The following is a 13,355-nucleotide window of genomic DNA, read 5'->3' as shown; positions in this document are numbered from 1 at the left end:
TTTAAAGGTTTTGGTATTTTTATGATAAAAGTTAATACATTTTTTACTATGGAAAAAAAATGGTTCCATTCACATATTAAAAAGCAAATGGCTTTCTAACTAAGATAATGGGTAGTTTTTACTTACAGTAAAAATTGAGGAATAGTTGAGAAATTTATTTTCTTTACTGAAAGACTAAGAAATTACTTGGTCTGGATTATTGGTGTTGTTTTTACTTTTGCTTGTCCTGATAGTATTATAAGCCATCTGTCATTCTGTGGAAAAGCAATACCAGTAACAGCAAGCCATTAAACTAAAACGCTATGAACACAGAACTTGCTTTCTGTTTGTACTTCATAAGTGTTGGTCTTTTTAATTACTTCAGATGGGTTTTCTTCTGTGATGTTTGTTGAAAGATCATTTAGCCATATGGCAGACAGTTTTGTGTTTAATAGAAAAGGAAAAAATTAGATTTTTTCATAACTGAAAATTAAGTTTACCACACTTGTGTCCTTTTGCTTTCTTTACTAACTTTTTCTCATTACCTGTGTGCATTCCTCTAGGAATTTGTAATTTATGTGTGGTTTATCTTCTCTGGATAATCTTACGAGAAAGTTACTGTGTAATGTATAATGTGAAAAAATCCTATTGTTTTTCAGAGAACGTGAACAAAAATCTGGGCTTTTCCTCTTACAAATATCTCAGCACTCTATTCTGATTACTTTTCACATGGGTTAAAAATGTTTACATGCAGATGGTATTGAAGGCTACCTTGTAAGAAGTAAAAATGTTTTTTTACCAACTCTCCCAGAGTTCAGGTTTAAAGTATAACAGCATATATTTTAGGCATGGTAATTACCATATTGATAAGTAAATTAGTGTTTGTAGGACTTAATCTTTTACCTGTAATAAATTTTACACTTTTGTGACTCTTCTTAAGAATATAAAGGTAGAGAGCATGCTGGTGAGAAGTTCAGTTTATAATTAATTTGAACAAAGTACATTTTTGCCCAGTGCGGAGGTGAAAAAAATTTGTCCTCGTGTGAATGAGAGCAATATTTATTTATATAGTGACGCTGGTATCACTGTTAGCTTTTGATTGGCCGTGAAGTTAATTAGAGAAACTAAGGTGTTAAATCTTTAAGAAATTCATCTGGGAGTGAGTCAGACCTGCCTAAATGTCACTGTGCAGCTCTTGAGGCGGTTAATAAAATCCTTTATACAGAGCAGGGATCTCTTCTTATGTGATAGTTTCAATGGAAACCTGAACAAATTGTGGAAATAAAGTTATGAAACCTTTTTAATATATCACCAGAGCTGTATAATTACAAATAGTTAACATTGCAAATCTGTATATATTTTGCAATGCAGGAGCTATTTACTCAAAATTGGTATTGGGACATTTTAAAAAAAAAACAGATTCTGGGGCGCCTGGGTGGCTCAGTTGGTTAAGTGTCTGACTCTTGACTTTGGCTCACGTCATGATCTCACTGTTTGTGACTTTGAGCCCCACGGCAGGCTCTTGTATGGATAGCGAGGAACCTGCTTAAGATTCTGATTCCCTCTCTCTGTCCCTTCCCGACTTGCTCACTCTCTCTCAAAATAAACAAAAATAAACTTAAAAAAATTATTTAAAAAATGAATTCAGAATCTGACACATTTACTCAATAAGTAATTATCAAATAAATCTGTTTATCTCAGACATCTTCTAAATTTCCTGGGTATGAGCATTTTTATTCATTAAGAGTGGATTCTGTTTGGATTCTGTTTTTGAAATGATCCACAAGCCATTTGGAGCAAAGTCTAAAGAATAAGGTGCTTTACTGAGCTAGATATTACTTTATTTAGGTGAAAAACAAGTTAAAGCATTAAATCTGATTTTTCTGATAGAGCTTGTAACTGAATCTAAAAGCAATTCCCAAAAAGGAATTTCATACATTTCTTTTTCAGAATCATTAGAACAAGAATATGGCATCCCAGAATTTCTGCTTTGGAAGTGGTAGCATCCATTAGCTATGAATAAGTTTAATGTTTGTGTTTTTTGGTTTTTGGTTTTTGTTGTTTTTTTTTTTTTTTCCAGATCAGTTTCATAAGAACTTAATTTGGTGGTGTGATTTAAATTTCCCAAACCATTACTTCTGTATAAAAAGTCCAAAATTAAACTTGTTATATATTTAAGAATATTACATTATGTATTAATTATACTTGGCTCTAAAGCAATATTTATCTTGTTTTTTAGACATCCACGGCTATTTCAGGAAATTCTTCTAGTACCAGTGTTTCTTCTTCAGTAGCTAGTGGCCTAACTGGATGGGCAGCTTTTGCAGCTAAAACTTCTTCTGCTGGTCCATCAACAGCAAAGTTGAGTTCAACAACCCAAAACAATAGTGGGAAACCAGCTACCTCATCAACTAACCAGAAGCCTGTGGGTTTGACTGGTCTGGCGACATCATCTAAAAGTGGAATAGGTTCCAAAATAGGTTCCAATAACAACACTGCACCCACTGTACCCTTGAAACCACCTCCACCTCTAACTTTGGGCAAAACTGGCCTTAGTCGCTCCGTTAGTTGTGACAATGTTAGCAAAGTGGGTCTTCCTAGCCCGAGTAGTTTAGTTCCAGGAAGCACCAGCCAACTCAGTGGGAATGGAAATAGTGGGACATCAGGGTCCAGTGGAAATACCACTAGCAAAACCACTTCAGAATCAAGCAGCTCTCCCTTAGCATCCCTTAAAGGTCCAACTTCACAAGAATCACAGCTCAATGCCATGAAGCGATTACAGATGGTCAAGAAGAAAGCTGCCCAGAAGAAACTCAAGAAGTAATCTGGCCAAGTAGGTTTTTATTTGACATTACCCTAAAATCTTATTATTAGGACATAACCTGTAATATACTATAATTTAATAAAAATTTTCACAATGAAATTTCTATTATTTCTTACCTTAAAATGCTAAATGTTATTTAACAAAATTTGGAAATCTTTTTATTTTAAATCTGTTTACCATTTTTAAGTTTCCATAGTGTGTGAAAACACTGACTAGCATGATTAATTCTTTGGGTTCCTGGGTGGCTCAGTCAGTTGAGCATCCGACTCTTGATCTCAACTTAGGGTCATGATCTCACAGTTCCTGAGTTCAAGCCCCATCACAGCATGGAGCCTGCTTGAGATTCTGTCTCTCCCTCTTTCTGCCCTTCCCTGTTCACACTCATTCTTTGTCTCTCTCTCTCTCTCTCTCTCACTCTCACTCTCTCAATAAATAAATAAATAAATAAATAAATAAATGAACTAAAAAAAAAAAAAAAAACCACAAAGTAATTAATTCTTGATGAGAACTTCTAGAATCCCAAGAGACTGGTAGTATATGTGAATTTTTTTAAAAAAGGAATAGTTCATCTTCTAGCAAAGCCCTAAGAATTAGGGTTTTGAATTAGGTGCCTTATAAGATGGCAGGAATGCCACTTTATTATAAAGTTTTCTACTTTCCCCTCAATATTCCAGATATTCATTGTTAGTCCCCAGCCTCATTTCATGATTCTCCCTCTCACCCCAAATATTTCATCTCCCCATTTTCAAAATTAACTTTTCATAACTGATTTCTCACATTTCTGTATTATACCTTTTTTATCACTTCATATAATTATTTAGGGATGTATCTCTTCTGTAGATTGTGAACTCCCATGCCCTTTTAATGCAATATTTTTCTCCCATTGCCCACTTTTCCTCACATTGCCAGTCTAACATCTGCACATAGTTAGTACCTAATAAAGTTGAGTTTTGATTTACCCTGATTATACACACACCTGAGAATTCTTGAGCAAAATATCCACTCCAAAACAATTCCTGACTTGTTTACATGCTGGTAGTTTCTTCCTATACCATGAAAAGAAAAAGGGCTGCTTTATTTCTATTGCCCAAATGTATTGTAACGTTTCAATTTTAGTTACCTTTGTATAAAAGAAGCTCCTATATCATGATTAAATCTTGAAATTATTTTGATGTGTGTGTACATTGTTAAATCACAAAATGTGGGGAGTCTGAGCAGTAGCCTTATTTGTAAATTAACAAATTAGCCTACTGTTGTTTTACATATAGTTTTTGACAGAAGATATGAGGCTTTCTGGCCCAGAGAAACAGTTTATTACTCACAGGAAAATTCAACAGCCATTTCATACTTCATGAATACCTCATTTCATCCAGAAACTGGAAGTCCAAAATTTCCTTCATTCATTAGACTATGAGCAGCCTTATTTCTTCAACTTTGATATGTGCTACTAAATCTTTAAAACCTCTAATCTCAAACCGAGTCCCTTAATCTCTAGCTTTTTCTAACAATTTCTAAAATATATTGATATGAGATTTCTGTGACAATAAAAGGAAAGCTACTATTTTAAACTACCCTTAAATAATGGCACTAAATTATTCATAGTAAAATAGAATCCAAGATTGAGATAATCCCATTACTTACATGTGGAGTAAACATCTATTTACATGTTGAAAATCTGCCTACAGATGTTTCTGTTTTGAGAAACAGATTTCTGTGGATTAAACATAATTTGGCATGAGCCCCAAATCCCCATTAGGATCAAAAAGACTATAAAAAAAAAAAAAAAAAAAAGGAAAACCCATAAAATCATCATATTTGTTTATAGGTCAGGGCTAGTTTGACCTAAACTGGACAAAACGATCTGATACAAGCTAAGCTCGAATTAACAGTTCGTGTGACTGCAGTACCTATGAAAACTTAAAGCCGTAATGTACAGTTTGCACACTGGCACTTGAAGGGGAAAATTTTATCCCATCACAGCCAGAACACATGTACTGGAAAGAGTTGAGAAGAGACGCAACTTTTAATTTCTGTAGTATTTCAGAGAGGATGTTAGAAGCCTTTTAGGAAGTTATTTTTCATTGAGCATGGCTCTTTGTATAGGTTGTATGTGCATAAATATATATTTGGAATCTGTACATATGTGTAAGTATGCAAACATCTAGTACTGTATATAATTCAGTTTGATATTTCATACAGGTATTTTTATATTAAAGTTTTCTTCAGGTAGATCTTAGACTGATTTTTTCCATACCATTTTTTTTTCCAAAGGTCATGCTTTTATTTATTTTTTTAAATATAATTTGTTGTCCAGCTGGCTTACATATAACATCCAGTGCTCATCCCAACAAGTGCTCTCCTCAATCCCCATCACCCATTTTCCCCACTCCCCCACCTCCCCCCATCCACCCTCAGTTCGTTCCCTGTATTTAAGAGTCTCTTGTGGTTTGCCTCCTTCCCTCTCTGTTACTATTTTTTTCCCCCTTCCCTTCCCCCATGGTCTTCTGTTAAGTTTCTCAAGATCCACATATGAGTGAAAACAAATGATATCTGTCCTTTTCTGACTTAATTCACTCAGCATAATACGTTCCAGTTCCATCCACATTGCTACAAATGGCATGATTTCATTCCTTCTCATTGCCAAGTAATATTCCATTGTATATATAAACCACATCTTCTTTATCCATTCATCAGTTCCATACCATTAAGTGAGCTACAAAGCTTTTTAACTGACCATGTGACGAAAGTCGCCAGCTTTACATTAATAGTATTTATCATTTAATTTATTTTGTTACACATAGGTTTCCCCACCACCACCACTAGATTTTAAATTGGATGAGGACAGAGATCTTGATTTGCACACCATTAGCACACCATTGCACAGCATCCCACTGTAATTCTCAATAAATATTATGCCAGTGAATGAATAGACCTATAAGTAGGTGAGCCAAAGTAAGCTTTTAGGATTGTAAGCTCAAATCATATTTTAGTAGAAATTTGGTCAATATCACTTTATGCACATTGTGCTTTGTTAGATTTTGGTGACTTAAAAAAAAAACAACCACTAAACGAACCCTGGCTTAAAGTCAGAAGACCTGGTTTTGAATCCCAGTCCCTCCATATATGAGCTGTGTAATCCTTGGTTTCCTCCTCTATAAAATATAGATGATAATTAATGAGATAAAATGGAAGGCATCTAACATTCTAAGGTTAGGTTTCTGATTCTGATACCTAACAAGGATGTCATGGTACTGTTTATTAGTAACAGATTATTTAATTATACTGTGATGATCACAGGTTGTATAGGAAATACATCATTTTATAAAAATAAATATATTAATACAATAATCATAAAAATTATATGAAGAATTAGAGAAAGCCATAAATACATTTACACACCTTAGTATTGTTTTCTTGTAAGATAAACTTGACTAAGCATATACCCCCTACATTTTTGAACAAGAGCTACTCATTCTGCTATATGCTAAGGGGTGACTTATTTTACTGAAAAACCGAAGCAAATCTTGCCTATATCAAGAGTGTAATAACAGGAAAGAAGTAGCTGGCCTTCAGAGATGCAGGTTGAATTCCAATGGTCCTGGTGTGAAGATGCGTTATATTGGATAATTTTGTAGATAACAGATAATTTAATGACTAAGTTTTTATATAATTTCGTGTATAGAAGGAAGTAACAGAAAAAATTAGCCTTTAAAAATAGTAACATTCTATAAATAGTAGAATTTCCCCAGAGAATGTAAAGTTGAGTGTCCTTCCAGTCAATGAAATTTAATTACTTCTTCATCAACTATAATGTAAATTTATAGGCTTAATTTGGCTTGAATTTTGTGAGGGCTAGATGTATTCAGTATTGGGCACTACACTGAGTACCTTAAGAAGCCATAGTTAGGACAAACAGGATTTCAGTAAATTAGTTTCCCCACCATGTTAAAATATAAAGATTTTATCTCTGTTCACATGGCTTTGAGAGTGTTTTGCAGTAGACAAAAATCTAAGAAGCTTATGGGCAGTTTTTAATTTCATATTTCAGTAATAAAAACACTGATTTTTGTACATCATCTGAACTATTCATCACAAATAGTGACAGGCAGTTAATAGCCATCTCTAAAAGTCCAAATTATATTTCAGGCAAAATATGAAATACATCAGCACTTAAAAGTATTTCATGCAGTGCTGCATTTATATGATTAACAATGTGCGCTGTATCTCTTCTGCACAGCTCAACCTTCATAGAATTGTTTTATACTAATAGCAAAAGAATATTTTTCTAAAGTACAAGGAATGTTCGGATAGTGGCTTTGTGACTTTTTCACGTGATTTAAGTACCCATGGTAATTTGTATTACTGGATCTTTTATAATTCCGAACATTATTATGTATATTAGAACATCTGTATTTAAAAATAAATACTAAATAAAATGTATTTATTGTTTATTTGTTTTACAAAGGAAAACAGCCACAGAAATTTCTCCTTCATTCTTGGTAAAAATACCCATTTCAGAGAATTCTATATTTTACAATGACATTTAAATTTTAAAATACAAAGAAATAATTGTTTCTTCATGCCTTAATTATAATGATGTCACCAATAGTTTTATCTTTTTAAACTTCTTAAAGACTTACATACATCATAACTATCTGAGTTTCATTTCCCCTATGTTCAACAAAATAATGTCTGACCTCAAAATTATAATTACTTGATTCTTAACAACATATTAAGAAAATAAAGGTATTGTATAACGTTAAAAAAATAAAGCCTAAATGGCATATGAAATGTAGGTATATTTTTAAAATAGCAACTATATAGTTTTAGAGTAATGTATGTTCATTACAATAGTGAGGGACTACAGGAGATGGCTTCATTACACTTGCTCAGCAGCTAACTGCAGCTCTGATTTTAGTGGTGTGGTTTCTAAAAAGGTGAGACAGGAGGCATCAACCTAGGACCACACAAGCAGACAAAGCTTCTATACATCTAGTGACTTATTTCAGCCAAAACAGCAAATATGAGCTATTTCTATCAATCTTCATTTTAAGGGGAGTATTGAAGTCACAGCTAATTTAAATACATGCATTTAATATATATTAAGTTATATATTAACTTTTATACTTTTATATATTTTTTTATACTTTTATATATTAAAAGTATAAATATATATACTTTTATATATTAAAAGTATAAATATCATATATAAAAAATACATTAGATATAGCTTCCCCACCAGTTTGGTTGTTGGGCATGTTCACAGTTACCACAAGTAGCAAGTTTGGATTTCCTTTTGTTTTGCCCTACGCAAACTGGAATTATGTTTTCACCATTGGGTACAAAGCACCATTTAAAAGACATAAAAAGTCTCTGTATGTCTAAAAGAGAATCTTCTTTTAGTATCCAAACTCAAAACAAGAAAATGTTATGCAAAAACAACTTACCATTAGAACCTTATAAAACTATCTTTAGATTAAGTATTTCAGGTACAATATTATGAAATGCAAATTATTCTGTCATGGAAATGTCTTAATGAATTTCTATGGTTGTACATGTCATATGCATACTTAAAACAGCCCTCTGAAAATCACTGTTCATTTTGTTTTGTATTCTTCAGTAATGTATGTTACAGTATACGTTCTAGAGATCAAATCTTTCAAAGTAACAATTAAATCTTTAATGTCATTATTAGCACATTCTATGTGGGAAATGAAAGTCCACTTTATGTTGGTGTTTAAAGGAAACCACTAAGTCAAACTTTAAATCTTTTTACTGTCCTAAAGGAGCATCAACAAGTCAATAAAATGTCTTGACAAAATATCCTGAAATCTTAGGGGACAATTTTGAGCTATTCCCAAGTGAAAGTTCAGTGTCCCAGGACATTGTGTTTCAGCAAATGTTATCCTTAATGCCTTCTTTGTCTAAGTACAATCGGCAACTAAAAATATTTACATCTTGGCTCAGAACATGGAGCACACATTCCACATTCATCATCGAAATGATTGAGCGATCCAAAAATATTTCCTCATTCAAGTAACATTAGTGATCATGTAGCATCGTTTTTAAACAATTATACTTTAAAAAATGTTTAAGCAAAACAAAACAAAACAAAAAAATAAACGTAGATACGTCATTTTCTCTAGACTAATATCATGGAAATCCTCCTAGCCCTTGATTTTGAAAAACTTCTCAATACATAAATATGACCTGAGAGAAAAATGGTCCTTATCAATGTCCATTATGTGCATCATTAAGTGCTTTGCTGACAGCAAATGTATACTCCTGGAGGGTTGGTACAGCATAGTGGTTAGGAGTGTGGATCCCAGAACCAGACCTAGGTTTGAGTCCCAGCCCTTACTAGCAGTGTACCTGGGCTAAATTACTTCATCCATGTGGGCCACAGTTTCTTCATAATGTTGTGAGTATCAAATAAGTTACCACATGGGGCACCTGGGTGGCTCAGTCGGTTCAGCGTCCGACTTCGGCTCAGGTCATGATCTCACAGTCCGTGAGTTCGAGCCCCACGTCGGGCTCTGTGCTGACAGCTCAGAGCCTGGAGTCTGTTTCAGATTCTGTGTCTCCATCTCTCTCTGAACCTCCCCCATTCATGCTCTCTCTCTCTGTCTCAAAAATCGATAAAGGTTAAAAAAAAAATAAAAAATAAGTTACCACATAAACATATAGAACAATTTTTGTCATGTAGTATGCATTCAGTAAATGTTAGATATTATAAGGTCATTCAGGGTTTTTTTCATTTAAAACTTACAGTAAAGAGATGTTCCACAACAAAGATTTCTAGCTGGCTGTTAATTCCTATTATGTATATTTAGTATACTCCCTGGTTTATGCGTAACAGTGTATAATCTATATCACATAGTATACATAACCATATAATGAATATAATTACATGTGTGTGAGTGTATATGTGCACACACACACAAAAGAGAATGAGAGAAACAAAAACATTTGAGGCAAAATACATAATACAATACATTGAAAAAAATCTTATCCTTAGATCCAGCCTTTCATGCTGATAAAGGATACATTTATCTTTTCAAAGATCTCCATTTTTAAGTAGTTGGTAGTTGGAGCTTTAGCTGTTTGTTTTGCTGTTTCTGTTTGTTTCCTTCAACATTTATTCTTCAAAATACATTTCCAAATAATCTTGTTAGGAAGCAGTCTTCCTTAAAACTTGATACAGTATCAGTTCATGTAGTATGGAGGTTTCTTGATTTCTAGACCAACATTTTGTAAGTTTTATGAGGTAGTCCATCAATAACCTGCCAGAAAACAGAATTCAAGGGCTTCTTTTCTTAAGCATAAGTCATCTTCCCAAGGTAGTTAGCTGGCACATATCCTTTTTGCCCTTGAACTTCAGCCAACCACCACTCTTTATTGCCACTTAGGTCACAAAATCTAAGTATGTGGACTCTTTGGTACTCCTGAAGGCTGAGTTCATGGTCACTTCGTGCTTGAAAAGCATGAACTGCATAGAAAATCTAGACAGAAGGAAATGCCATTATTGGAAGCAGAACCAATATTTAGAAATATTTAGACAAACATTACAAAGATTTCCAAGCTTTTAGAAAGAACACTGTTCTTCTTTTTTCAAAGTCACATTCCCCAATTCCTTCTGATGGATTTACTTTGCTAAACCTTGACCCAGATGAGAATAGTTCAATAGGCATTCTTATTGTCCTTTTGGGAGGAGTCTAAACTGTCCATGCTTGAAGGCAATTTCCCAGCTTCTATTAAATGATTATTTTATTTATTTTTATTTTTTATTTTTTTTAAGTAGGCTCCACACCCAACATGGGGTTTGAACTCATGACCCTGAGATCAAGAGTCGCATGCTCTACTGACTAAGCCAAGCAGGGGCCCCTAAAAGATTTTTTTTTAATGTTAATTCTTTTATTTTTTTTATTCAGTAATTGCTCTAAGAATCTCTTCTACAGAAATAGAGACATTAGCAGAGATTTTTATATACTAATATTACTGCAATCCCCATTTGTAAGGTGAAAGTGAGGGAAATGGAAGTAGCACTGAATGTTCAGTAAGAGGAGAATAGTTAAGTCTATTCTGTACCTTTATACTAAGGAAATTTGTGACCTTTACAGTAAGTAAATTTAGTCATTAAAAATGCTGTTTTCTGAGACTAATAGCATGGAGCAAATGCTTTATGATGAAACAGTAAGCCAAAAAAAAAAAGAAAAAGGATATAAAATCAGTTGTATAAGTCTAAAACTGTTAGTTTCTTTGGTAGAATTAGAGGTGATTTTCATTTTTACTTGTTTATATTCTAAGCCTTTATAATGACAATGCATTAAATTTATAATTTTTAAATAATTTTAAGTGGCCTAGAAGAAATTAATAAAACATGCTTCAGTCAAAAGAATTTTTCTCTAACCTTAGGGCACCTGGGTGGCTCAGTCGGTTAAGCAAGTCCGACTCTTGGTTTTGGTTCAGGTCATGATCTCATGGTTCATGGGTTCAAGCCCCACATTGGGCTCTGTGCTGACAGAGCAGAGCCTGCTTGGGATTCAATCTCTCTCTGCTCCTCCCCCACTTTCTCTCTCTCTATAAAAATAATCATTAAATATTTTTTTCTCTAACCTCAAAAGAATACTTCAGAATTATTAGATGCATAAGAAGCCCCTACATGTTTAGTCCTTTTCCACTAAAATTGTAAGATTGATAACAGAAATGTTTATTTACATCATAAAATTAAGCAATTGACTAACATTTTATTTATTCATTCAATCAAAATTTATTAAGTGCCTATCAAGTGCCAAATATTGTCAGAGAACTTACAACCCAGCTCGGGAAAAATGTGCCCCACAGAATGTACACACATACCAAACAAAAAACACCCTACGCACATGAGAGATATATTAACTACTTGTGAGCTAGTTTTTGAAAGAGGTAACCTTCTGTAGGTGACAAAGTTGATAAAGGGGTGGATATGTCATATTTCAAAGTACAGGGAATATGTGAAAACAGTATATGGGAAAGGCAAGCAGATTAACTTTCTCAAAATTGAGAGTCAATGTTAAAAGAAAATGATAAATAAGATGACTTCATTGAACAGGAAAGGAGACTGGGGAGTGTAGGGAGGGGACTATATAGTTAACAGCATAAGTTATTCTTGTAGATGTTGAACTATTATTTAACTTCTGATGAAGATTTGATATCATTGATTTTATATCGTCTCAACAACTCCAGCATGAGTTCCACTTCAAAGAGAGGAGATTTATGGAGTGCTTGGTTGGCTTAGTCAGTAGAGCATGTGACTCTTGATCTCAGGGTTGAGTTCAAGTCCCAGTTTGAGTGTAAAGCTTACTTAAAAAAGAGAGAGAGAGAGAGATAGAGGAACACTTAAACTTTACTGACCACATCATGGTACACAGTAGGAATTCAAATATATGTTAATTTGACTTAAAAGTTGAGTTGAAAGGCTTGGATATTCTACAAGAATATACAAGAGATCGCCTTGCATCATATAAGATACACACAAGACAGATTGTTGGGCATGGATTATTTTGTAATTTAAAAATTAAAGAAGAAAACAAAAGGGAAGATGCTATAAGGTCTTGAGCAATGGAGTGGCAGCAATAACCGCCATCTTTTCTAGCGCTCATGAGTTTACATGTCAAATGTGCTTCATCCTCAACAACCCTGTGAGCTGTGAATTGGAGTAGTACAATGCATTAGTCATAGAGTTAGTCAGTGCTGCTGGGACTGTATTTTCTAACGCCAGTGCTTGGTCCATTTCTCATACTACTTTAGGAACCAAACTCTTGTTCTAGGAAGGATGAGCAGAGTATATTCTTGTGGAAAGGGATTGAGGTCTCTAATATGTTGCTGCTGATGTTTTTGTTGTTGATGAGGAAATGAAGATATTGATTAGATTCACAAGAGAAGAGTAGAGGGTTTGGTGGGCAAAAGCTTTCAGGAATCTGATGCACCATAGTACAGTTTCTGAAATTATCAGTTAAGAGCCTGTGTTAGCAGTTACTAGCCAACTTGTATAATTTTTACTTGTTTCCTTGGTAAAACATATATGCTTTACCAATGCAGCTATAGATTGGTTAGCAGATTGAATTACCTACTAATATATGATTCCTAAATAGTTGTGGCGGTTTTTCACTTTGGCACACATTCTCTCAAAAGGAATATAAAATCTTCCACCTAGATCTATTTGGTATGACATTACAGCAGAGGTTATATTTTATACACTAAATATAGATTTTCATGAAATTGTAAATTTAAAGTACAAAATTATATACTTTAAGTGATAGTGGTCCAGAATTAATTTAGGATAAGTATATTTCAGTTTTTATATGTTTATGCCTCCTCTGGAACTAAGTCCACTTTTAAAGAGAAAGCAGTTGATAACATTAGACTACAAGTTAGAAGTTTTCAGCCTGTTCTAGATAAAAGCTGAAGAATTTCTCATTTTTTGGAATATTTTAGTTGTTCCAAACTAATAACTTTCTAGCTTGCAATGTTAATGTTTGGTCCAGATGCATTAATTACATTTTATTAATTT

At 33.6% G+C, this 13,355-nt stretch overlaps 2 protein-coding genes across 4 annotated transcripts in view; one reads left to right on the top strand and one right to left on the bottom strand.

Annotated features, from left to right (window-relative positions):
- INTS12 (integrator complex subunit 12) overlaps window positions 1-13,355 on the top strand; it is a 35,397-nt gene that overhangs the window by 21,065 nt on the left and 977 nt on the right. Inside the window, exon 7 of one of the 2 annotated variants that reach the window (XM_049630960.1) lies at window positions 2,219-2,812. In XM_049630960.1, coding sequence (XP_049486917.1) covers window positions 2,219-2,803 — 585 coding nt within the window. In that variant the 3' untranslated portion in view covers window positions 2,804-2,812. Of the gene's footprint in view, window positions 1-2,218; window positions 2,903-13,355 lie in introns of those variants that run through there. The other variant, XM_049630959.1, reaches the window with a different exon arrangement.
- Window positions 9,210-13,355, bottom strand: part of ARHGEF38 (Rho guanine nucleotide exchange factor 38) — a 129,373-nt gene continuing 125,227 nt past the window's right edge. For both annotated transcript variants that reach the window (XM_049630955.1, XM_049630956.1), the window contains one exon: window positions 9,210-10,305. In XM_049630955.1, the coding sequence (XP_049486912.1) occupies window positions 10,120-10,305 (186 nt within the window). In that variant the 3' untranslated portion in view covers window positions 9,210-10,119. The remainder of the gene's footprint in view (window positions 10,306-13,355) is intronic.

The sequence above is a fragment of the Panthera uncia genome, chromosome B1 (assembly GCF_023721935.1).
Source record: "Panthera uncia isolate 11264 chromosome B1, Puncia_PCG_1.0, whole genome shotgun sequence".
NCBI classification, from domain to species: Eukaryota; Metazoa; Chordata; class Mammalia; order Carnivora; family Felidae; genus Panthera; species Panthera uncia.
The sequence above is the reverse complement of the archived record's forward strand: the minus strand, read 5'-3'. Positions and strand labels throughout refer to the sequence as shown.